We start from the raw sequence: 24466 nt of genomic DNA on the forward strand, positions 1-24466 counted from the left end.
ACTTAAGTGAATTACTACAAGTCATTTAGTCTGCTGCCCTGTCTTTCAATAGAGCTTTTAGGAAGCAGAAGGCAGAGGCTTGGAAAACACTTTAACAGAGAAATAGTAAAATCAGGACTGTTGTTCTCAGGATCTTGAATATTGCCTCTTTTAGGCAAAGGAGGGTAAGGGAAGGATGGGATCTGAAAGGCCTTTTGTGAAGAGAGGTAACTAGTAAATGCGCTTTCAAGTTAGGGAAATACAGCCCGTTTTACATTTTATTGTTATAAAATTTGCAGATCATGTCTACCAGAAAGGATTTGCTGTAGCTTAAAATACTGGTTACACTATGATCATTCACATTAAAGTAGAATATTTTAAAAAGTGTAGAAATAGATAGGCAAGTAGAAATGCAAAACAAGCACACCAAGAAAAACTAGGTCATTAAATTTTGCTCTGGGCTACTTATAATCCAGAACAAAAAAAAAACGAAGCAGAATATTTTAAACAAATTTTTATCATCTGGTAAAGAGAAGCATATGAATTCATCAGGAGGAGAAAACTAGCAGTAAAGGGACAAGTTGAATAAAACAGAAGTCTGTGAACCGCATTTATAATGGCCCAAGGCTTATTGTGGTTGAATTAAGTCATGAATCTTTTTTTCATATTGTTACTTTTTTAAGTTATTATTGCATTTACTTTTGCCCTGGTGGATAAGTGAGCATGAACAATGTTTTAAATAAACTTTTATTGAAGTGTGATATATAGAAACCCATACAGGTCATATTATGTGTGAGTTGAGGGGAAAACCACCAGTCAGATCAAGGAACAGAACATAGTCAACAGCCCCCAGGCCGCTTGCTGGCCAGTGCCCCTTCCCCCTCAGTAGGGCCAGTGTCCTGTGTTTGAACTTGATCTAAATGACATTAAACACTCTCTTTTGTAGAAGCTCCATTTACCCACATTGTATTTGTGAGGTTCGTCCATGCCGTGTGTGGCAGAAGTTTTTCCACAGCATGTTTTTGTTTCCTGAGGTGGCACCAGGGTCCAAGCGTTGCCAGACATTTAGTAATCCTAAATCGGGTGTGTGATTGGTTTTGGTGGGGTGGCCAGGCTCGAGAGAACCAGCCTCAGCGTTGCGTGGCAACCCTTTGCTGAAAATGGGAACCTGTGTCCTTAGCCTTGCAGCTTGTCCTTTGAGTCCTTGGCTGAGAAGCAGGGCCAGCCGAGGCTGTTAGCAATGGCAGTGACTGGTGCTCGTCCTCAGGAGAACCAGGCCGAGCCCTTCCGTCGCCGCTTCACAGGACCGGGAGGCCCCGCGCGGTTCTCCCTAGGGCCCTGGACGCGGGCTCGGCGGAGCCTCCCTGGGGCGCGCCTTCCTGGCCAGGCCGCCTCTGGGAGATGGTGTGAGAGGAGGTGTGAGGAAAGCTCCCGACGCTCCGACAGCACGCTGAGCGGCCACTGAGCCCCTTAAGACGTGGACTGCTTTGTATTTTAGTCCTTGATGATTGTCCCGGTTAAGCCAGGACAAATTTGTTGTCACCAGGGGATTTTTTTTTGAGGTTCTTAAACCTACTGGTATTTCTGTTTTTGATCACCTTTTATATTTTCAACTCTCAAGGGGCAGCTCTTTTTCATACATTTTACAAAGCCGAGACTTCCGGAGAATAGCAGATCCCACAGAACATGAAACTGACTTTTCCTCATGGACATGTGGAAAATCCTTTTGTCTTTAAAGTGTCCGTGATTACTGCTAAATATTAGCTATTTTTAGTGAGTATAATATTAAATGTTTAGAATGTTCTCTTTCCCAAACTTGTTCTATTTATGTGTTTTTATTATGTATCAATAGGTATGTAGGTGTATCTCAAATATATCTCATTTTCCCCAAAATAGTATAATTTTATCCCTCAGCTTGATGCTTTTGGAAATTTTTCCCCCTCCCATCAGAAGTAGTCACTTGTTAGAAATGAGAAAATTTAGTCTGTAAGCTGTTAAGAGCAGAAGAGTCTTCTAATTACTCTTTTTTTCCTTTTACTTTTTTTTCCTTCCAGTTTTACTGAAGCATAATTGACATCAGCACTGTATAAATTTAAGGTATTCAGCATAGCGATTTGACTTAACATACACCATGAAATGATTAGGACAGTCAGTTGAGTGAACATCCAACACCTCATATACAATAAAATTAAAGAAATATAAAAAAATCTTTTCCTTGTGCTGAGAACTCAGCATTTACTCTCTTAGGAACTTTCATATATAGCATACAATAATATTAATTAACTTTACTGTACTGTACATTATATCCCCAGTACTTATTTACCCTATAACTGGGAGCCTGTGTGTTTTGACTTCCTTCATCGCTTTTCCCTCCTGTCCCCTGTATCTGGTAGCCACGAATCTGCTCTCTTTTCCTCTGGGTTTGTTTGTTGTTTTTCAAGTATCATTGACCTACAGCATTGTTAGGTCCTGGTGCATAACTAATGATTTGATGTTTCTGTATATTTCAAAATGATCACTGCTCCATCCTTTTACTTAAAATCTGCCTCCTGAGATTAATAGTGGTTTCCTGTAGACAGCAGACACTGGGTTTTGTTTTTCCATCTAGTCTGACCACGTTACCGTTACTCAGTCTCAATCATGTCTTTTATTTCATGGCTGCAGTCACCATCCACAGTGATTTTGGAGCCCCAAAAAAATAAAATCTGTCACTGTTTCCCTTTTTTATCCTCATCTATTTGCCATGAAGTAATGCTTTTTAATTGGAATGTATGTACCATTTACATTTAATGTCATTATTGATCTGATTCCACTTTATTGTCTTTATTGACATTTAGCTATAATTAGTTTGTGTGCTTGTGAGTGTATGTATATGTGTGTGTGTGTTGGTTGCTTTAGAGTTTATTATATACATATTCAATTTATTGTGGTTTACCTTCAAGTGAGATTATACCACTTCATGGATAGTAGAAGCACCTTAGAATAGTATCTCTCTCTCCCCTCTTAGCTTTCACGCTATATGTATCATAAAATTTCCATCCATGTGTTAAAAAGTTCACAATATGTGGTTATTTTTGCTTCAAACTGTCAATTACCATTTAAAGGGATTTAAATATTTTATGTTTATCCCAAAGTTATCATTTCTTGTTCTCTTCATTCTTTTATGTAGATCCAGATTGCCATCTTCTATCATTTTCCTTCTCCTCAAAACACTTCTTTTAAGAATTCTTGTAGTTTATGGCTATTCATGATCCATTCTTTCAGCTTTTAAAAAGTCTTAACTTCTGAAAGATTTTTGCGGGGTATAAAGTTCTAGGTTGACAAGTTTTATTCTTATTGTACTTTAAAGATGTTGACGCCTTGATCTAGATTGCATTGTTTCTAACAGGAATTCTGCTGCCATTCTTACCTGTGCTCCTCTGCATATTTTGAGATCACTTTTAAGACTTTTTAATCATTGGTTTCAAGCAATTTGATTATGATAAACTTGGGTATAATTTTCTTTATTTTTTTGGTTTGGGGTGTTCAGTGACTGTGTTTTGTAGTTTTTCAAATTTGGAAGAGTTTTGGCCATTATTTCTTCATTTTTAGGGACTCCACTTCCACATGTATTAGCCTGTTTGAAATTGTCCCACAGCTTACTGATGCTCAAGTTTTTAGGATTATTTTTTCTCTCTGTTTCAGTTTGGTTAAATTCTGTTGTGTCTTCAAGTTCATGGATCTTTTTTTCTGCAGTGTCTAATCTTCTGATCAGCTTATCTAGTACATTTTTCTTTTTTGTTTGTTTTGTTGAAGTATAGTTAATTTACAATGTTGTATTAGCTTCAGGGATACAGCAAAATGATTCAGTTATACAAAAACATATCTATTCTTTTCCCTTATAGGTTATTACAAAATATTGAGTATAGTTCTCTGGGCTATAAGGTAGGCCTTTTTTCCCTCTTATATAGTAGTGTATGTATGTTAATTCCATACTCCTAATTTATTTCTCCTCCCTGGTCCTTTGGTAACCATAAAGAAGTTCATTGTTTTATTTTTTCTTTTTTTAGGTTCCACATATAGGCAATATCATGTTATTTCTCTCTCTCTCTCTCTGGGGCTTACTTCAGTTAGTATGATAATCTCTAAGTTCATCTCCATGTTGCTACAAGTGGCATTATTTTGTTCTTTTTTATGGCTGAGTAATATTCCATTGTATAAATGTACCACATCTTCTTTTACGCATTCCTCTGTTGATGGGCATTTAGGTTGCTTCCATGTCTTAGTTTTTGTGAGCAGTGCTGCAGTGAACATTGGGGTACATGTATCTTTTCGAATTATGGTTGTCTCCAGATATATGCCCATATATCTGGAAGGCAATGGAAACCCACTCCCGTACTATTGCCTGGAAAATTCCATGGACGGAGGAGCCTGGTGGGCTGCCGTCTATGGGGTCACACAGAGTCAGACACAACTGAAGCGACTCAGCAGCAGCAGCAGCCAGGTATATGCCCAGGAGTGGGATTACTGAATCATGTGGTAGCTCTATTTTTAATTTTTTAAAGAACCTCCATACTGTTCTTAGTGACTGTACCAGTTTACATTGTCAACAATTCATCCAGTGCATTTTTCATTTCAGACGTTTTAAAGTTTTATCTCTAGAAGCTTGATTAGGATTTTCTTATCTTCCATGTCTCTCCTTAGCACACCCAGTCTTTCCTCTAGCTTCTTTTTATTTATTTGTATATTTTTAGCCATGCTGGGTCTTCATGGCTGCACGGCCTTTTCTCTGGTTGTGGTGTGCAGGCCCAGGTGTTGTAGTTCCCAGGCTCTAGAGCACAGGCTGAATAGTTGTGCCCCACAGACTTAGTTGCTCCAAGGCAAGTGGGATTTTCCCAGACCAGGGATTGAACCTGCATCTCCTGCATCAACAGGCAGATTCTTTACCACTGAACCACCAGGGAAGTCCATCCTCTAGTTTCCTGAGCTTGTAGAATTCAGCGCTGCTAACTTTATACATGTCTTTGTCTACTAATTCTGTTATCTGTGTCATTTACAAGTCATTTCCAGATAGTAAGTTTTTCTCTTCATAATGGGCCATGTTCCTGCTTGTTTGACTATCGGGCAGTTTTTATTGGAAGCCAGACATTGTGAGTTTTACCCTTTTTGGGGCTGGGTATTTTTGGTATTCTTGTGAAACGTTGTTTGGCTTTGTTCTAGTACACATCCAAGTTCCTTAGAAATGGTTTGATCCTTCCAGTGTTGCTTATAAGCTCTGTTAGGTGGGACCAGAGGAACATGGAAGGACCTTTGCTGCACAGGTGAAGTGACATGCCCTGTCCCTGGGTGCTGTGGGGACGTGGCCCTGGCTGGTGGGAACAGGAGCTGTCTCCAGGCGGGTGGGAGCCTGGGGTCATCCCTGCTCACCCCTCCGGGTGGTTCTTTCCCCACCTGGGGGGTTTGCTCATGTGCTCATGCCGACGGGCACTCTCCCAGTGGAGCAGTCTTCTCTTGGGCTCGGCCTCGTGAGCTCCGGCCACTTGGCCTCCCAGGCCCCCCTCCCCCCAGCTCTGTGTCCCCAGCTCACAGCTGCCTGGGCTCTGCCTCGGTTTGCCCCCCTGTGCCATGGCCTGGGAACTCCAGGTGTGAGCTGGAATGATTGGAGGGTCGCCTGGTTTCCCGTCTCAGGATCACCGTCCTCTGTTGCTCCATGTCCAGTGTCTTGGAAATCCTTAGTTCATGCCTTCAGCTGTTTTTTCAGTTGGACAGATGAATCTCTTTCCTGTCTCTTTCCTGGCTGGAAGTGGAAATGCTAGTCCTTGTGCGATACGGTGTGAGAGCTGAGAAAGGGGAAGGGACCCGCACGTAAGCGGCTTCCAGGAGCTCCCGCTGCTTCGGAGGAGGAGGATGCGCGGGTCCCTGCCCTGGCGTGACAGCCCTGTCAGCCCAGGCAGGCACTGCAGGCACGCCCACAGGTCCTCCACCGGCTGGTCTCTACACTTCTGGACAGCCCCCCATTTGAGGACCGTTATGTGTCTGTATAGCTGTTTGGACTAAGAAGAAGTAGCTATTATCATTTTTCTCCATTTATTTATTTTTAGCTTTTTTTTGTTTGTTTAAACTGTGGACATTATCTTTTTAAGTGTTAAATTTTGGGGAGAGAAGAGAAAAGAAAAAAGAGTAGAAAATATTATCAGTGGTATTGGTTTATCTTTTATTGATAGTGCATTCCAAGGTCACTCATCCGACTGACTAAGCTGGCTTTCCCTGCCAACTCCCTTCCTCCTACCTCCCCCCACCCCCCCGTTATGGCTTCTTCATGCTGGGACCTCAGTGGTGGGTGCTAATGTCACCTCTGACACCTCCGAACATCTCTGATGTTCTCTGACTCATTGGGTATTTGTTAGAAGCGATGAAAGAGTCCTCGTTGGGATTTACAAGTGTCTCTGAAACTGAAGGCCTGTGGTTGCTGCCACGGGAGGGGAGACGGTCTTTTAGACAACCGCAGCAGAACTTACGGGAGCAGGAGGGAGACTTGCATTTCTGTGTCTGGCACACACACGCTGCAGATGATAGTAAAATGCAAAAGGAAATGGAATTCTGTGTTGCACGTGTATCATGGAATCGTTGTGTGTGTGTGTGTGTGTGTGTGTAGTTAACGCTGTGTTTTATCTCCCTCAGAATTTGTGGTGGACTGTAGAAAATTCGTGGATTCCAACGCTCTGGGCCTGACCGTCGCGGCCCTCAGCAGCTACGACCCGCAGATGCGCGCTGCGGCCTATTCGGTGCTGGCGGCCTACTACTCGCAGCTGGAGGGGGCGCGCTTCCGGGAGCAGCCCCAGGTAACCCCCAGGGGCTGAGGGGGCCAGCTCTCTGCCCGGCCTGGTGGGAGGATTTCCTGAAGAACTCAGAGGCGTTGCCCAGAGACTCTGATACAGAACCGAAGCCTTGTCTCCTCCTGGCGGGGCAGGGGGTGGTACCAGAGGTCATCTTGGGCCCTCAGCCCTGGGTGGTGGAGAGAGGTCTCCCCTAACAAGAACTCTTCTTGCATCACGGAGGGCAGAGCAGTTCTCATTTCTGCCGACTGGTTCCTTGATCTGAACTCAGGTTACAGCAGCTGTCACCCAGGACACACAGAGCCTCAGAAGCCATGCCCTGAAGGCGGGGGTGGGGGCTGGATGTGAGACGCGGGCCACCCTGCAAAGCCGTGGAGTCGGCTGCAAGAGACAAGGCTGGTCGCAGCTGTTCTGCAAATTCTCCCCCCGACCCCGCCCTTTTTCCTGCTTTTAAGGTACTGTACCTGTTGGACGTGGTCCGGAACGGGATCCGAACCAAGAACATGAGACTCACCTTCACCCTGACTCTCTTCATTGCCAAGGCAGCCTTGCAGATTTTGAAACCAGGTACCACTGCTAGAAACAGGTTGGGGCGAGGTGGAAATTCTGAAGCTGAGCAAGGCCATTTGGCGGCGTTAATCCCACTAGCATAACCAGTCCACTAGCACATGTGTGAGGGTCACAAGTGCAAGGTGCAAGAGAATGTGTGTGAGTGTGATGGGGGTGAGTGTGAGTTCCTATCTGCCTGCAGGCGTGAAAAGCTGTAGTAAAAGCAGATCACAGCTCCACCAGAGGGCCTGTTGAGGGACTCACAGATCTACATGCAAGCGCTTGGAAGGGGCCTGACCCAGAGGCCCCATCGGTGCTGGCAGCCACGCTCCAAGCTCGGAGTCAGCGTCAGCGCAGCTCACCAGCGGAAGGACAGGCGGCCTGTGGGTCCCTGTGCCTGCGTCCCCAGGGGGTCACTGTCAGCGCAGCTCACCAGGGGAAGGACAATCAGCCTGTGGGTCCCTGTGCCCGCGTCCCCAGGGGGTCAGCATCAGCGCAGTTCACGCGGCCTGTGGGCCCCTGTGCCCGCATCCCCGGGGGGTCAGCGTCAGCGTCAGCGCAGCTCACCAATAGGAGGACAGGCGGCCTGTGGGCCCCTGTGCCCGCGTCACCAGGGCGCAGAACATGGCTCCACTTTGTCTTCACAGCTGCCCACTATCGGGGTGATCTGAGCACAAGTCAGTCTATCATGGGACCTTTTCTTTTTGTTACTAGTGAAAAGTTACAGAATGTTGATGCCGTTAGGGACCACAGGGCTCTTTGCAGGTAATGTGGTTGTTTGCAGATGGCGAAACAGCCTTCCAGCCGGAGGTTAACCCCAAGGTTAAGCAGCTTGTCTGTGCATGCCTGCTAAGTTGCTTCAGTCATGTCTGTCCCTTTGCAACCCCATGGACTGTAGCCCACCAGGCTCCTCTGTCCATGGGATTCTCCAGGCAGGAATGCTAGAGGGGGTTGCTATTTCCTTCTCCACTGCATCTTCCTGACCCAGGGATCAAACCCGCATCTCTTAGGTCTCCTGCATCAGCAGGTGCGTCCTTTACCACTAGCGCCACCTGGGAAACCCGAATAGCTTGTCCAAGGCCCCATGATTGGTCTGCAGTCACGTCGCTGTTGGAACTCAGATCTGATTTTCATCTGGTCCTATGTCATTTTTATGGCATGGTTTGGTTTTTTTTTTAACCTTAGAAATTATGGGAGGAAAGAAGGTAATTAGCCATTTAGACTCTAAAGAAACAGGCTCTTCAGAGAAAATATCCTGGCCGAGGTCACGAGGGATAGTCTTGGCCTTCTGTCCAGTCTGTGCCCCCCCAGGTGAGCTGTCCCACATCAGACCTCATGTCAGTGCAGGGGCTCAGGGCAGCGGTGTTGGATGGGCTGTGAGGCTGCAGGTGCTTTGGATAAATGGGAGGCGACGGTCCAAGGGTAAGACCAGGGGAGGAGGTGTTGGCCCTATTGCATCCCAGAGCCAAGTGACCCAGGGCAGGTCTGAGCCCCCTTTGCTGTGGAAGTTCCCTCAGTGGGAGGCTGATGAGCTGGTATTAGCCCTGTGCTGTCTTCGGTGTGGCAGCCCGCACTCTGCTCACCAGCTGATTGGAGCTTAGGCTGATGCCTCGGAGGGAATGGTATCAGCAAAGGACCGAACATCCCCAAGTGGTTCCTGAGCCGTGAGAGAAGCCCTTATGCCGTGTAGACCTAAGGTGTCTTACTGCATTTTAATTCTTGAGAGCTGATCACCTGGATGAGAATTAGAAAGCCCCGTGGGGGCAGAGATTTCTGTCTGACCACCACCCCCCCCCAGGACCCCACTCCCCGACTCCACCTGGCCACGGGGTGTCCTTTTGGCACCCTCCTGAGTGACAGCCGGGCTTCCCTGGTGATGCAGATGGTAAAGTGTCTCCCTGCACTGCAGGAGACCTGGGTTCGATCCCAGGGTTGGAAAGATCCCCTGGAGAAGGAAATGGCAACCCACTCCAGTAGTCTTGCCTGGAAAATCCCATGGATGGAGGAGTCTGGTAGGCTACAGTCCACGGGGTCGCAAAGAGTCAGACATGACCGAGCGACTTCACTTTCCCTTTGAGTGACAGTCTGCTTGTGTTCACAGAGGAGCACATGTACATGAAGATCAACAAGTTCCTGCTGTCCCACGAGTACCTGAACATGAGCAAAGTTCCAGGCTTCTACCAGTTCTTCTACAGCTCAGACTTCGAGGTAGCACCCTGCCCTGAGACCCATGAGGTCCCCAGTCTCCTGAGTGGGATGCTCAGCCACTGTGCCAACGCATCCCTACGGAGACTTGTTGGCGGCAGAGCCCAGGCCGGGGTGGAGCGTGGGGGTCGCGTGCGGGGTCAGGCGGGCCTGCCTGTGAAAACGCTTCCCAGTCCACACTGTGATTCTCAGGTGCTTCTCAGACCTCGCAGACCCCAGAGGCCTCAAATCACAGCCTCCTCGCTGTTATTTTCTGGGCGAATCACAGGGTTGACTATTGATGTGCTTTTATGGAACACATGAGCACAGTTGAGTGTATAAATGTGACCTGGTCCTTTATTCCTGACCCGGAGAAATGGAAGCAGAGAGAGAGGGAGGGTTTTTAATAACAGACCCAGAAACGGAGGGTCGGGGGCTGCCATGCTGCAGTCTTCACCACCCCTTGAAAATAGTGGTGCTGGAAGAGTTTTCAGGGAAAAAAAGAGACTTCACATGTTTAACGACGGTCTCTTGTTTGCGGGGCTTCACAGCAGAAGACGGAGCGGGAGTGGGTGTTGGGGCTCCTCCGCCAGGGAATGCGGGACAAGCACTGCTTCGAGCTCTGCGCCAGGCGGGGCGTCCTCCACATCGTCCTGTCCTTCTTCAGCAGCCCGCTGTGCGACGAGGCGGCCCAGGTAGGCGCCCCTGCTCGGGTTTCCACCACCTGCAAGTCCCGCCCCGTGGACCCTCACCTGACCGCCTGCCTCAACATTCGCTTCCCGGTGCCCTCACCTGGGCCCAGGGCCAGTGGGGAGGGAGGCGGGTAGTGAGAAACAGGAGGCTCTGGGCAGCCGAGAGCTCTGCAAACATGTCACCCCACACACGACTGAGGCGCTTCCAGACATGCACCAGCCACCAGCGTGTCACGTAACACAGAAACTGCAGGTCTTCAGACCTTGGTGGGGAAAGGAGTCAGCCTTCGAAACCGGCTGCCTCACAGCTGAGGAGGAAGTCCACACATGAGCTCTGTCACTGAAGCAAGAAATCATGTGGAGTGAGATGTTAACTAGGAAAAGCCTGTGGGGTTTTGATGAGTTTGTAGCCTTATCAGTGTCTGTCTCTGGCATCACGTAAAATATGGCTAAAGAGGAGTGAGTCTGCATAAGCGGAATGTGAGTAAGGTGGATTTCTACTTTTTATGGCATGTTAGCACTCTAACACACCCAATTAGGGACTTCCCTGGTACTCCAGTGGTTAGGGCTCCGTGCTTCCACTGCAGGGGGCATAAGTTCAATCCCTGGTCCAGAAACTAAGATTCCCATATGCCATGTGGTTTGCAAAAAAAAAAAATGGGGTGGGGGGGGGAGCACCCCTTTCACAGTTCCAGCGAGAGTCCCATCTCTCTGTCCTCTCCATGTGGTAAAACAGAGGCGATGAAATGAGCCACCAGCAGCAGTTCATGGCTGGACTAGCTGTGAATCTTCACTGTCCCGGCTCAGGCTGCCGGGATGCGGGGCCGCGTGGTTTCCGTGCCGCGTCTCCCCTGGTGATGGGTTAGCGGGTGGGTGTCCCCAGGCTCGCGCTCTCCCTGCGGCCGTCTGCCTCCTCTGGCAATTACGGTGGGGAGGGTGGTCCCCCACGGCCACCATTCTCGCAGACCTGGCAGGTGTCACGTGCAGCGATCGTCTGTGTAGTGGGGACACACCGTTCTGTTTTTTAAAGGCCTTTCCTGGTTCGGGTAAGTCAAGTTTTTCCCACAGAAAACCAATGACTTTTTGCTTGGGGTCTACAGAACTGGATTCTGGAGATTCTGCAGAATGCCGCCCGGGATGCCAGGTCTGCCTATGAGATGCTACGAGACTACAGCCTCCTGACGTGGGTCCTAAACATCCTGGAGAGCAAGTGAGCACCTTGTATCCTGAGAAGAGGGGGTGGGGGGGGTAGGGGGTAGGGGCGGAGGAGCGCAAGCGCAGTGGGCATCGGGTGGAGGGGGAGCACGCGTGCGTGCTGGGCATGGGGAGGGGTGGGGAGCGCATGCGCATTGAGCATCGGGTGGGGGAGCGTGCATGCGTGTTGGGCATGGGGGTGGGGAAGCTTATGCGCACTGGGCATCAGGGAAAAAGAGGGAGCGAGTGCACATGCGTGCTGGGCATGGGGTGGGGCGGGAGACCGCATGCGCGCTGGACATGGGGCGGGTATAGGCAGAATGAGTGCATGCGTGCTGGCCATCAGGCAGAGGGGAGTCGGGGGGAGACCCTGAGATCATGGCACCTCCTGCAGCTCCAGTGTCCGCTAGGAGCGTCCAGGAGAATCCGCGTTCCCCAAAACAGCGTCCTCTACACCACCTTTCCATCTTCTGTGCAGCCCAGGCTGCTCTCCAGGAGTGGGGTTCTTTCCGAGGTTGTGAGGCAGAGACGGGTTTCGGGAGCGCTCGCTCACGCGGTGATGTGGGTTCAGCGCGCCCAGGGTCAAGGTGCCCTGTTAAGGGCCCATGCCGCATCGAGGGCTGGCGTGGGCGTCTTGTCTTGTGACCGGGGCTGCTGTCACTGGCTGGCAAAACGGCACGGATTCGTTTTCTCCCCTCCCAGGGGCCAGCTCGGTCGGCTTCGGTGAGAGCCCTCTTCCCAGGGTCCACAGTGTCCCTGTGTCCGGGCAGGGAGAGAGAAGGAGAGCGCTCTGGTGTCTTCCGCTTCTTGACAGACAGTGACAATGAAAGTCGTTCAGTCGTATCCGACTCTTTGTGACCCCATGGACTATACAGTCCATGAATTCTCCAGGCCAGAATACTGGAGTGGGCAGCCTTTCCCTTTTCCTGAGGCTCTTCCCAGCCCAGGGATTGAACCCAGGTCTCCTGCATCGCAGGCGAACTCTTTACCAGCTGAACCACAAGCTTCTTACAGGGTGCTAATCCGGTCATGGGGCTCCATCCTCATGACTTCATCTAAACCTAATGACCTCCCAAAGGCCCCACCTCCAAATACAGTCACAGCGGGAGTTGGGGCTTCTACCTGTGAATGGTGGGGCGGGGTGGAAGGGCACACAGTTCAGCCACAACGTGACCCGTTTTGATTCCTAACAGTCTTCTACTTCTGAGGCTGTGTGAAAAGATGACTCTTGTCTCAGCAGGCAGCCCCCTCAGTGACAGGAATCTTTCCTTCAGACAGCTGTCTGTGATAATAACTCTGGGACTATCCAGACTCTTTGACCCCCCCCCCTTTTTTTAATTTTTCCTTTCTTTCTTCTTTTGTGCATTTTTAAAAAGAACTTATAATTTTTTCTCCTAAAGAAAGTAGTATCTTCTCTCCGAAGGCCGCACTGGCTGATTGTCTGCTCCTGGCTGTTACCTCTGTGCTTTAGAGTGGGTTGTTCTCGTGCGCAGGGAGGCTCTCCCTTCCATGCCAGAGACTCCAGAGTATATCTTAGATGGGACTGAGGGGAGAAAGGAGGGTTGGTGAGAAAGTTTCTTCCACCAGAAAGTTTCTGATGAGAAGGGAGGGTTGGGGCCTCGCCCTGGGATGGAGCTGCGTTTTGTAGCAGACACCCTGTCTTTCCTTGGGTGCTGTGCCTGTCCGGGGCTGCAGTGGCTCAGTGAGCGCATGGAAGGGTTGGGGGCTGGGGGAGAAGCCGGCCCCTGGGGTGGCCACCACCATCACCATCTCCTCCCTGGTTCCCACCCACCCCCTCCAGGAGATGGGAGGAGAGGATGTGACAGAGAGCTGACTCTCCCCATGTTTGGCTTCAGGTTTCTGGAAACTGCACTGCTCTCCAACCTCATCTCCCTGCTGCACATGCTGTGGGTGACCACGCTGGGCAACAGAGACGTGCAGGCCGGGGCGCAGCCTCCCTGCAGGCCTGGGTCCCAGGAGCCCCCGAAGCTGCTGGCCCTGCACCTGGTGGACGAGTTCCTCTACGTTCTCCTTGTGCTCACGAAGCACCTGAGGTGAGCCCCTCCCCCGGTCCCGGCTCCACAGGCGGGCTCGGCCGGGGCTGTGGTCCTAACCTCAGGACACCCATTTCCCCTGTTCCTCTTTAACAGTTAGACTTTAGGAGGCTGCTTAACACAGGAAACCTGCAGCCTGTCACGCCAGATCATTTTTAGCAGGCAAACCATCTACCTGGATATTTGGATTCAAGCAGTCAAAATGATGTAGAAAGAACATGTTTTCTGTGATTTTAAATTTAAGAAAGTTAGGTTGTTCCCAAACTCACCTCCACCTGTATTAGCCTGCATAGGCTCCCTTTCAGCTATGAATTTCCTAGAAAACTTCAGTATTTTCCCCTTGGAATTACACACTTGGTTTCCTCAGGAGAACTCAGTGCTTGTCGGATTCTACTGTGTTAGAGAAAATACACCATGTCCTCAAGCTTCTGGTGTGGGAACAGAGGTGTGCTGATGGGAACCAGGCAATGGATAGCGAATGGATTGTCATCTCAGAGTGAAAACCTTCTTGATAAAGAACAGAGTGTTTGGTTTTCTGTTGTTCTGAAATTAGCTGTTGAATCGATGCTGGGTAGCCATGTTTCTTAGTTCAGTTTAGTTCAGTTCAGTCACTCAGTCGTGTCTGACTCTTTGCAGCCCCATGGACTGTAGCACACCCAGCCTCCCTGTCCATCACCATCTCCCGGAACTTGCTCAAACTCAGGTCCGTTGAGTCGGTGATGCCATCCAACCATCTCATCCTCTGTCGTCCCCTTCTCTTCCCGCCTTCAATCTCTCCCAGCATCAGGGTCTTTATTTTGGAGTTGTCCAAAGACACAACACTCCAGTATTCTTGCCTGGGAATTCCGTGGACAGAGGAGCCTGGCAGGCTACAGTCCATGGGGTCACAAAGAGTTGGACACGGCTTAGCAACTAAACCACCACCAAAGACACACTGGTCTCTGAGAACTGGCTGTCATTGAGAATAACAATTGTATCAATAATAAATTGATACAATTATTTAATAAATTTATTAAATAATAATAAATGTGAAAAGTGTATAGAGCAGACAGTTTTGAATTTTAAATTCCTTAGAACTTGGAAGAATATATGTCCTTCCAGTGCCCTCCGCAGGCTGGGCCATGGGTGGTGCTATCCATGGGCTTCTCTTGGCCTTTAGTTCCTGAGTTGGAGAGGATCCCACGGTCCTGGAGTTGATAGCGGGGCGGCTGGCATCCTGACCCTCTCCGGGTTTCCAGAGAGCTTTCTGTGCCTCCAGGGTGGAGGTTGGACCCTGGTCCCCTGTCCGCCTCCCCTGGGGAGGTGCTGGGCTCCACGCCCTGGTCTGTTGGAAAGGGTCGCCTGGGTCCTGGGCTGCAGACGACGAGGCAGCTCTTGCCCAGCCCGGGATCATCGGCTCCCCCATAGGCCCACCTTGGCCTCCACCCAGCTGACCGGCTTCTTCGGGGCACTCGACTCGGTCCTGAGGTACCGGACCACCGTGCTGCGGGCCTTCAAGGACATGAACCGCCTGACCGTGAACGCCACGGTGCTGTCCACCCGGGACGTCCTCGTGCTCCTGCACAAGTGGAACCTCGTGGAGAGAGACGTCCGGCTGCAGGAGGACCTGAGGGCCGCCGCGGAGAAGTGCCAAGTCCGGGAGCTGCTGAGTGAGTGTCCGCCGCGTGGTTCTGTCTCATCTCTCCGCAGCGTGCTTGCTGCCCTCCCCGCCCCCCAGAGCAGCTGGCGTCTCCCCCCCACCCCCGAGGCTTAGAGACAGGGCCTGTGTGTCTTCATGGCGCTCGCAGGAGATGCGGCCCGGCTCTGCCGCTCCCCGGTGCTCAGCTACAGTAGCGCTAATGACGGTCACAGGGAAACACCGAGCCCCGCCCGAGCCCCAGGCCGGCGCGTCCTATGGGAACCCAGCTCTGAGCTGTGCCCTCCCCTGCGTGGATGCCCCACCCTCTGCATCTCTGTGGGCAAATGGCGGTCTCACGCCTTTTCTCTTTTCCTCTGTGTGCGGGTAACAGAGATGCTCAAGGAGAAGAACAAGCCTGGCGCGCCAGCCCGAGCCAGAGGCCCGCGGGCCCGGAAGGGGAGACCCAGCGAGGCGGAGGAGGCGGCGGACCCCGAGCTGCCGGCGGCCGCCCTGGAGTCCTGCAGGGGCCTCCTGAGGTCCATCCTGACCCACTGGGAGCCCGAGGCCCCCGGCGCCGACCCGGAGCGCGAAGACGCGGGCCCTGTGGGTGCCATCGCCTCCCTGGTGGCCAGCTGGGTGCTGCGCTCCGCAGCTGGGAGCCCGCTTGGCCGGGCGGACGCGGCGAGCCTCCTGGGCTGGCTCGAGAGCCACATCCTGCCGCGGCCCGCGGTGGTGGCTGAGCTCCTCCGCGACGGCGCCGTGACGAGCGGCCTGTTCCACCTGTACAGCAGGTTCTGCGGCGCCGCGGAGCCGGAGGGGCCGAACCGCTTGGCCGGCCTCTTCAACGCCGTCCTGCTGCGGCTGGTGGCGGCCCGAGGCCCCGTGGGGAGCCCCCTCCAGCCGGTGCTCGAGGCCGTCCACCTCTCCTCCCTGGACGCCGAGGAGGATGCGGACACACGAGGTAACGTGGGGGGCTGGGCTCGGAGGCTGCAGACCGCGTGGGGAGGGCTTGGCGCCGGGAGCACTCCCCGTTCTCACAGCCTGCGGGCGCTGTCAGTGAAGCCTTACGGGGAGGACGGCCCTCAGCACGGGTCTGGGGAGCACAGAGAGTCAGCCCCTGGGTCCCAAGTGCGCAGGGGAGAGGAAGGCCCTGCCTCTGCCTTCAGGTAGGACTTTGATCGACGGGGAAACAGCGGAGAGGAACGCCCTCCGGACGGCCTTGTGTCCCCCTGGGGGCGCTGCGAGGCTTTCTAACTTCCTGCTGTTATCATTCATGCAGAATTACGTTGCGCCTCGTGGTCACAAGCGCACACACATGCGCATACAGGCGCCCAAGTCACAGTTCAGCTGCACAGCGTTTAGTGGGTGCTTGATAAAGGTGTGGTGGCTTCCCTGGTGGGTTAGTGGTGAAAAACCTGCATGCCAGTTCAGGGGACATAAGAGACGCAGGTTCGGTCCCTGGGTGGGGAAGATCCCCCGGAGGAGGGCAGGGCAACCCGACCCAGCATTCTTGCTGGGGAATCCCCACGGACAGAGGAGCCTGGGGCGACAGTCCATGGGGTCTCAAAGAGTCAGACTCAACTGAAGCGACCTAGCAGGCGATAAAGGTGTGCCTGCTTGGGTGAGGCAACAGCAAAGGCCATAGGAGGGCAACAGGGAGGCGGTGGGCGTCTGCAGGGTTCTCCTTAGTCATCTGGAGGGTTGGCCCTTCAGGGAGGGCTGGAGGGGGGCAGGGAAGGGGCGGGGCCACAGCCCGGCAGGTGAGCTCACCTGGTTGCAGGGGGGCCCTGCTGTCTCCCCTGCCCTGTAAACCTCCTCCACTTGCCTGTGCCCATGGCCCAAGGGCCACCCCTCCCAAACTTCAGTTGTGGTTCTTGGCCTGGGTGGGTCAACACCAAGGATGAGGCTTAGATTCAACACACAGTCATCACGTGAGAAAAGTTTTAACACGAACTGGAAGGATGAGCCCAGCAGTTAGGCACAGGAAGGACTGACTATCTGCACGCTTGCCACAGGTTGCCACCTGGGGCCGCGTGAGCCCCGGGTGACCGTGTGGGGGGTGGGAGACTCGTTCCCAGCCGACCGGGCTGCACCCTAACGGCCTCGTTGTTGCTTCCTCAGCTGCCGCCGCGTTCCTGGTATCTCTATACATTAAGGACATCTGGCTGGGGGCCCAGCGACCAGACACTCTCTTGAGCCATGTCCGGATGGTCCTCGACGCCGCGGAGGAGTCGGGAGGGGGCGACGAGGAGGCCATCGTCCGGCTCTGCAGGGACATCGCGGCCACGGTCCCCGACACCTGACCCCTGTGGCCGGCACCTCCGGCTCCAGGTTGCAGGAGTCGGGTTGAGTCTGGTTTCCCCGGAAGGCCTGTGAGATGCAGGCTGTGCATGTAGACCCGCTGTTGTGTCGGGAAACGTTGGCTTCATTTAGGTGACTGATAACATAATAAGCTCAAGGGACCGTGTATGCAGAGAGGTCAGGGTTAGAGTGGGCCTGGGCGGCCCCAGGGCCAGGAGCCCTGGTCCGGGAAGACCCTTCCTATGAGGTGCTCATTATTCCTCAGAGAAATACCTCAAATTGAGGTAACGCTAAAGTTGAAATGTCTAAAAGTATACGAGACACAGGAGCATGAAGAGAGATGTTTCAAGTTTCCTTTTCAGAAGAAGTCACAGCAAAGCTTTGTGTAACTTTTTGAATAAATAAACCCTTCCAGTATTGTGTTAAAGTTGTTTTACTAAATGAAAGGTCATTGTACTAAATTCTTAAAGTATAAAATTATTTTGACTTCTGCTTGGAAAAGACAGCCTATATTTTTAAAAATTCCGTTTGAAAGAGAGGACTTTGAATTTTATAACTTGTTAATAAATGTCTATTTTTGTTAGGTTTTGTGTTTCGTTTTTATTGACTGAATCAGACTATTTTTATTCTATAGAAACCTGCATTTTAGAGTTGAGGATTTGAGTTTTAAGTTTCCTATATAAATTGATACTGTAGCTGGCGAGCATTGAATGTGAAGTTTCATGAATTTCATGCCAGGTAAAGTTCGGTCCTGTTCACCTGAAGCTCTGTACGTACCCTCTTGCCATGCCAGCACTCAGCACTCCTGGTCCGTCACCGGGGAGGTGGCTGTTTATTTACCCTAACGGCATTTATCCCCTGGAGGAAGTCATGGCATCCCACCCCGGAATTCTTGCCTGGAGAATCGCCATGGACAGAGGAGCCTGGCAGGCTACAGTCTATGGGGTCACAAAGAGTCGGACACAACTAACCACGTGACATTTATAGCGCTGGGAATGGCTTGGTTGCAGCTTAAGCATGTGTTTCCCTTTGTTTCCCTCCAGTGTTGTTTAAACTCTTTGCTGCTGTTATTTTTTTTGTTTTGTTTTGTTTTGTTTAATAATGACTTGCCAAGTTCTTGCCAAGACAGGAGTAATTCTCTGTGCGTTTATCCCCTTCCTACCAGTCAGGCTGATCATCTGGAAGTCAAGGAGTGTTGACTTCTCCTATTCCTTCCCCTGCAAAATTCCCACAGTGGTGGTCTTAGAATCTTCAGAATCCAGAATGCAGTATTTAGATTCAAGTTGGAAGGGCCACGTGGTCCTCTTCCCTTTGTGCCTCTCCGGAGCCCGTCAGTGTCCCTTCCCCCATCGTCCCTCTAACCCACTGCCCCTGGGTCTGGCAGGCCAAGCCTGGCCCTCAGCTGGCAGAATTTTTTTTCAGTCACCTGGGATGGGGTGGGGTGGGACTTGTGGGCTTCATGGTGTGATGCTGGCTCCAGACAATTTGCCTGGAGGAAACTGTCAGGCCCTAGAGAACTAGGTCCTTTGGGGGTCTCAGGTCACATGGTCACACCCAGAACGGGACCCTCCTGCCACTCGGGCTGAGGCCCTGCCTGCTGGACCCGGCTGCATGGAAGGTGTGGCTTGGCTCCCTTGACCACAGTCAGCAAGCCTGGCCGGGCGGGCACTGTGAGGGGGTGGAGGGGAACCTGGCAGGCCCTTCAAGGGTGCCCTAAAAAAGGTACAGGTCAGCCATGCTGAAGAAGGACTTCACAGGGCCTGGACCCCATCTCAGGCCTGTCCATGCTGACCATGCTCAGCCACCTCTCCAGTGGACTTTACACTCTGTGTTTAGTGTCTATGGGAACAACGACAGAAGGATAAGATCCCCTCCGGACAGGGGAATCTTGAAGACTGTATCCAGGTTACTCATTGCCTAAGAGAGCACATACACTAATCACCCCTTCCTCCAGACAGGCCATAAGTTTTTCTGTACCTGTCAGAGTGTAACCTCATGCTTATTGATTATTGGCTAATTGTTTAACTGTCTGAGCACGTGGCACATGAGTGATGGGGTTATTGGGATTGTATTTACCCTTCCTTAGTTTGTGTAAGTCTCAAGGAATTTGGGGTGGTGGGTTCGGACACGTACACGTGGCCCATTTTCACAAATGCTGGTCAGGGTCCTTGGCTAAGACGAGACTCTGCCTTGGGCCCACCGGTGTAATAAACTGCACTCCACTCTCTGCATTGTCCTTCTGAGTGAGTTTGTTTCCCGGAACGCGTGATACATTTGGTGCATTGGCCAGGAAACTCCTCACTTTGAGGAGACAAGTCCCATTTGGGACTACTCCAAGGCCTTGTGGCTTGAATCTTCTAGAGGGGGGGAGGCGCCTCACCCTTCTGGAAGTATTCTGCTTCTCAATGCCCGGACCTTTCACTTTAGCAGGTAGTGGACGGCAGCAAGGGAACGGAGCGCTCAGGTGAGGAGGAACCCACTTGGCAGGGTGGAAGAGGGGGCCTGATCACCCCCCCTGGGAGGGACTAGAAGGGGCGGGGACCCACAGGAGCCTGGAATAGGCAGGCGGTGATTGCTTGGTACACAGGTCAACGAGCGTGCTAGGGCTTAGGAAGGAAATTTGTGAAGGTCATTTAGGAGGTGTGTCCACGCCATCTCGGGGAAAATTATTACCAGCGATCGCCAGGGGATTTTTAGGATAGGAAACGGGTACTTGTATGCTCATATTCTGCCCTCCCCCAGGAGGTGTCCCATCTGCTGTGAAATTCTTGACCCCCTCGGGATTGTCAGGCTAGAAGGAGGGGGATACAGAAGTGAGTATGAATTGGCTTTTCCGGAGATGGCCTGGGACGTGGGATATTTAACCCATCTGTGTTTTCATCCGCACCTGATCAAGCCCACCAAGGCAGAATGGACTTTAAGGGAGAAACAGTCTTGGACTATGTGGTGTTCTGGTTTGGCTGTGCTGACCAGCAGGTGAAGACACGCCAATCCCCCTTCTCCCTCTGGGATCTGGCAGGTAAGGCTCTTCTCACCCCAATTAGGAAGGAGCAGAATAGGCAATTTAAGTGTCATTGAGTGGAAATATCAGAAGTACATAAGGTACTGAGAACTTCGGAGACAGAACAAAAAGGAAAAGTAGAAGAAGGTCCGAGAAGGTAAGCAAGATAGGGGGAAGTGAATATAAGGCAACTGTATTGGAGTGCATGATTAAAAATTTAAAGAAGGGATTAGGAGGAGACTATGGGGTGAAGATGAAGCCTAACCGCCTCCACATACTCTATGAGGTCGAATGGCCACCTATGGGAGTAGGATGGCCACCAGAGAACACCATGAACTTAAAAATAGTGGAAGCAATCTATACCGTAGTCACAGGAGAGCCAGGATACCTGGATCAATATCCATCTATTGACTCATGGCTAGGGTTCGCTCAAGACCCTCCTACTTGGACAAGGTTCTGTATCCAGAAGGGAAAGGGAAAAATATTAATGGCACAAAAATTGACTGATGATAAAAAAGGAAATTCTACAGGATTTGGACGGGGGTGACCTGACCCCTCCCCCATGCTGGATAATGACGCGCCTGCCTCCCAGTGCTTCACCGGGACCGGAGGCCGCCTTAATGCCCGATCCAGGGCCAGGTAAAGTTCCTGCAGCGGCCACTGCTCTTCCGCCAGCTCTCCCGGAGGTCCTAGAGCCGCCGTTTTGGCCAGCTCCAATCCCGGTGACAGAAGCCTCTGGCCAACACTTCCAGGATCCGGCTCCAACCGAACCGCCCAAGCTATACCCTCCTCTCCCGGTGAGTACTGACAAGAAGGGGAGGGAGACGTTGGAATTAAGCAGAGACCACGCTCTGCCAGAGAGCCGGAGGGAACGAAAGAGAACAGACTAGAGACTTACAGTGCAAGCTGCTGCTCTGGGAAAGTCTATCTCGGGCCCTCCAGAAAACCTCATCTGTCCCAGGGACAGGACAGTCCTTCAGCCAGTCCCAACGGAGGCCCCGGGCCCCATTACAGCCAAACCAGTGTGCTCGGTACCGAGCTTTTGGCCGCTGGAAGAATGAATGCCCTAAGACAAGGAAGGAAGAGGAAGCTCCTGCAGTTGTGGGGCTTGCTGACTTGGAAATTAAATAGGGCTGCTGGGGCTCAGAGATATCAGGTCCCCGAGAGCCCATGGTAACCTTAGAAGTGGGGGACCAAAACATTGCCTTCATGGTGGATATAGGAGCAGAACTGTCGGTAGTAACAAAACCTGTGGCATCACTGTCCAAAAAGACTACCGCTGTAACTGGGGTATCGGAAGAAGAGATGATTAAACCGTTTTGCCAGCCCAGAAAATGTCAGATGGGGGGTCACCAAGTGATTCATGAATTCCTCTACATTCCTGAGTGTCCAATACCCCTGTAGGGAAGAGACTTGTTCTCCAAACTAGGAGCACAAGTGACTTTCTTCCCTGAGGAGAGGCCCACCTTCCGGATGGACTCTATGACTTATTTGCTCTCTCTCTCATCTCCAAGATGAGTGGAGGTTGCATGAGCCTCCGAAGGAAGAACCGGGTGGGCCAGAAGAGCATGAGAGAGAGCTAACTCAATTATTCCCTGAGGTCTGGGTGGAAGACAACCCCCCCTACCCCCAGGCTGGCTAAACATCACGCCCCAGTGATAATAGAACTCAAACCAGGCACCATCCCGGTTAGAAAGCGCCAGTACCCGCTACCGACAGAGGCCTGGGCTGGCATACTGCCCCACATCAATAGATTGAAACAAGCGGGAATTCTAGCAGAGTGCCAGTCGGCTTGGAACACGCCAATCCTGCTAGTCAAAAAGGAAGGAGGACAGGACTATAGGCCTGTATAAGATCTCAGGCTACTCAACCAGGCTACTGTGACTTTACACCCCACTGTTTCAAACCCCTATACCTTGCTTAGCCTCCTCCCACTGAGGACTAAAGTTTATACTTGCCTAGATCTCAAGGATGCCTTCTTCTGCATACGCCTCGCCCCAGGGTCACAGCCCATCTTCGCCTTTGAATGGGAAGATCCAGTCGGGAGCACCAAACAACAGCTCATCTGGCCTCCCCGACAAGGGTTTAAGAACTCCCCAGCCATCTTTGGGGAAGCCTGGGCTTCTGACCTGGACTCATTCCATCCAAAGGAGTATGGATGTCGGCTCCTACAATACGGGGATGACCTGCTGCTGGCTGCCGAGACCAAGGAAAAATGCTGGAAAGGGACAAAATCACTGCTCCAGCTGCTGATGGAAGCAGGTTACTGGGTGTTGAAGAAGAAGGCACAGATCTACAAGGAGGAGGTAAGGTATCTGGGGTTTGTTTTAAAGAAGGGCTCAAGGTTCCAGACCCTAATTGGGTCCCATATACTGATGACACTAGCCTGATAAAACAAGGACAATGGCTGTCATGTTAGCCAAAGCGGAAGGGGCCATCAAGATTGAAAAGAGATGGTGGGAATTGCCAAGTGGCAAATTATTGGTACCAGAGGAGCTGGCACACACTCTGGTGAGCCAAACACACCAAGCGACCCACCTAGGCTATGCTGCCTGCTCACAGGTTAATGCTGCCTCTCGGGTATTCAGACAAAAACCTCTGGGTATTCAGCTGAAAGGCACGCTGCCCCTTGAGCACCTGGGAGTGGACTTCACTGAAATGAAACCTCATCAACACTACCGTTACCTTCTGGTCATAGTATGTACGTTCTTGGGATGGGTAGAAGCTTTTCCTACCTGGACTGAAAGAACATCAGAAATAGCCCAGTGCCTGCTTAGGAAAATACTTCCCAGATTTGGACTTCCTACCAGCACTGGTTCAGACAATGGCCTGACTTTTGTAGCTGATTTAGTACAACAAGTAAGCAAAACTTTAAACATCAAATGGAAACTGCACACTGCATATTGGCCCAGAGTTCTGAGATGGTAGAATGAACCAACCAGACACTTAAAGAGGCTCTCCAAGTGGATCATAGAGACTGACTGCTCCTGGGTGGACTTGCTTCCGACGGCTCTGCTCAGACTCAGGATGACCCCACAGTCCCAAGGCTATTCTCCATACGAAATTGTGTATGGGAGGCCCCCTCTCATAATAAAACAGGTGTCAAAAATTTGCCTCAGGTATGGGGGGATAGGATTTCACAGCAGATGGAATTGGGTAAGGTAATAAATCGGGTAACTAAGTTTGTACAAGAAAGTGTGCCGTTCCCCCTTGGGGAACAGATTCATGAGCTTACGCTTGGTGACCAAGTATGGGTCAAAGATTGGAAACTTGATTTACTAGCCCCTCTGTGGAAGGGCCCTTATGTTATTCTAACTACCCCTACTGCAGTTAAAGTTGCAGGTATTATCCCTTGGATCCATCATAAGAGGGTGAAGAGAACATACCACGCAGACCCAGAAAACGCTGAGTGGACTGCACAGAGGGACCCCGCTGACCCTCAAGCGACTAAGACCATCCTTAAGAAGAAGAAAAAGAAGATCCCGGATGAGCCCCTTCAGGATGAAGCCACACAATCAACTCCTGCTGCTTGGCCTCATCAACGTGATTTTGAATTTAACTTCCATTTCAACTCAGGACAGTGTTTTCATCTCATGGGCACATTCCTATGCAGCCTTCCACAACACCTCCAACTGCTGGGTATGTGGGACTATGCCTCTGTCTGTGAAGGATGGACTTCCTTGGTGGGTGTCACCGCTCTGCCAAGGAGATTTTAAACCACTCTGCTCTTTTCTGGGATGACAAAAAGAGATTTTCCCCTCTCTTGTCAATGATAACCTCTCCTTGCTCTCTTGGTGTAAGACCTACAGTCAGTAGACTCAGGTCATGGGGTTACATTTGATATAAATGCCAGTGTAACAAAAGCCTAACCTACAACAAGCCCTGGTAAATCTACCTTATTTGCATGCTAGGTGGACAAGATCTGTGTTTCAACGGTATGAGTATATGGTATGAGCTGCCTTATTCGTACCCTCTTTAGGGACAACAGATATTATGATTAAAGTAGAGGCCTTGACTAATTTCACAAAACAGGCCCTCCTAGATAGAACAAAAGCCATCCAAGCCTTAAATGAAGAGCA

At 51.2% G+C, this 24466-nt stretch overlaps 1 protein-coding gene across 3 annotated transcripts in view; it reads left to right on the forward strand.

The window, feature by feature from the left end:
- URB1 (URB1 ribosome biogenesis homolog) overlaps positions 1-17969 on the forward strand; it is a 76041-nt gene extending 58072 nt beyond the window's left edge. The window contains exons 31-39 of one of the 3 annotated variants that reach the window (XM_043448707.1): positions 6640-6800; positions 7250-7361; positions 9445-9551; positions 10079-10222; positions 11320-11429; positions 13270-13467; positions 14875-15116; positions 15477-16046; positions 17207-17969. In XM_043448707.1, coding sequence (XP_043304642.1) covers positions 6640-6800; positions 7250-7361; positions 9445-9551; positions 10079-10222; positions 11320-11429; positions 13270-13467; positions 14875-15116; positions 15477-16046; positions 17207-17388 — 1826 coding nt within the window. In that variant the 3' untranslated portion in view covers positions 17389-17969. Of the gene's footprint in view, positions 1-6639; positions 6801-7249; positions 7362-9444; positions 9552-10078; positions 10223-11319; positions 11430-11807; positions 13247-13269; positions 13468-14874; positions 15117-15476; positions 16047-17206 lie in introns of those variants that run through there. The other 2 variants (XM_043448708.1, XM_043448709.1) reach the window with 2 other exon arrangements.
- Positions 17970-24466: the final 6497 nt, after the last annotated feature.

Source organism: Cervus canadensis, chromosome 27 (assembly GCF_019320065.1).
Source record: "Cervus canadensis isolate Bull #8, Minnesota chromosome 27, ASM1932006v1, whole genome shotgun sequence".
Taxonomy (NCBI): domain Eukaryota; kingdom Metazoa; phylum Chordata; class Mammalia; order Artiodactyla; family Cervidae; genus Cervus; species Cervus canadensis.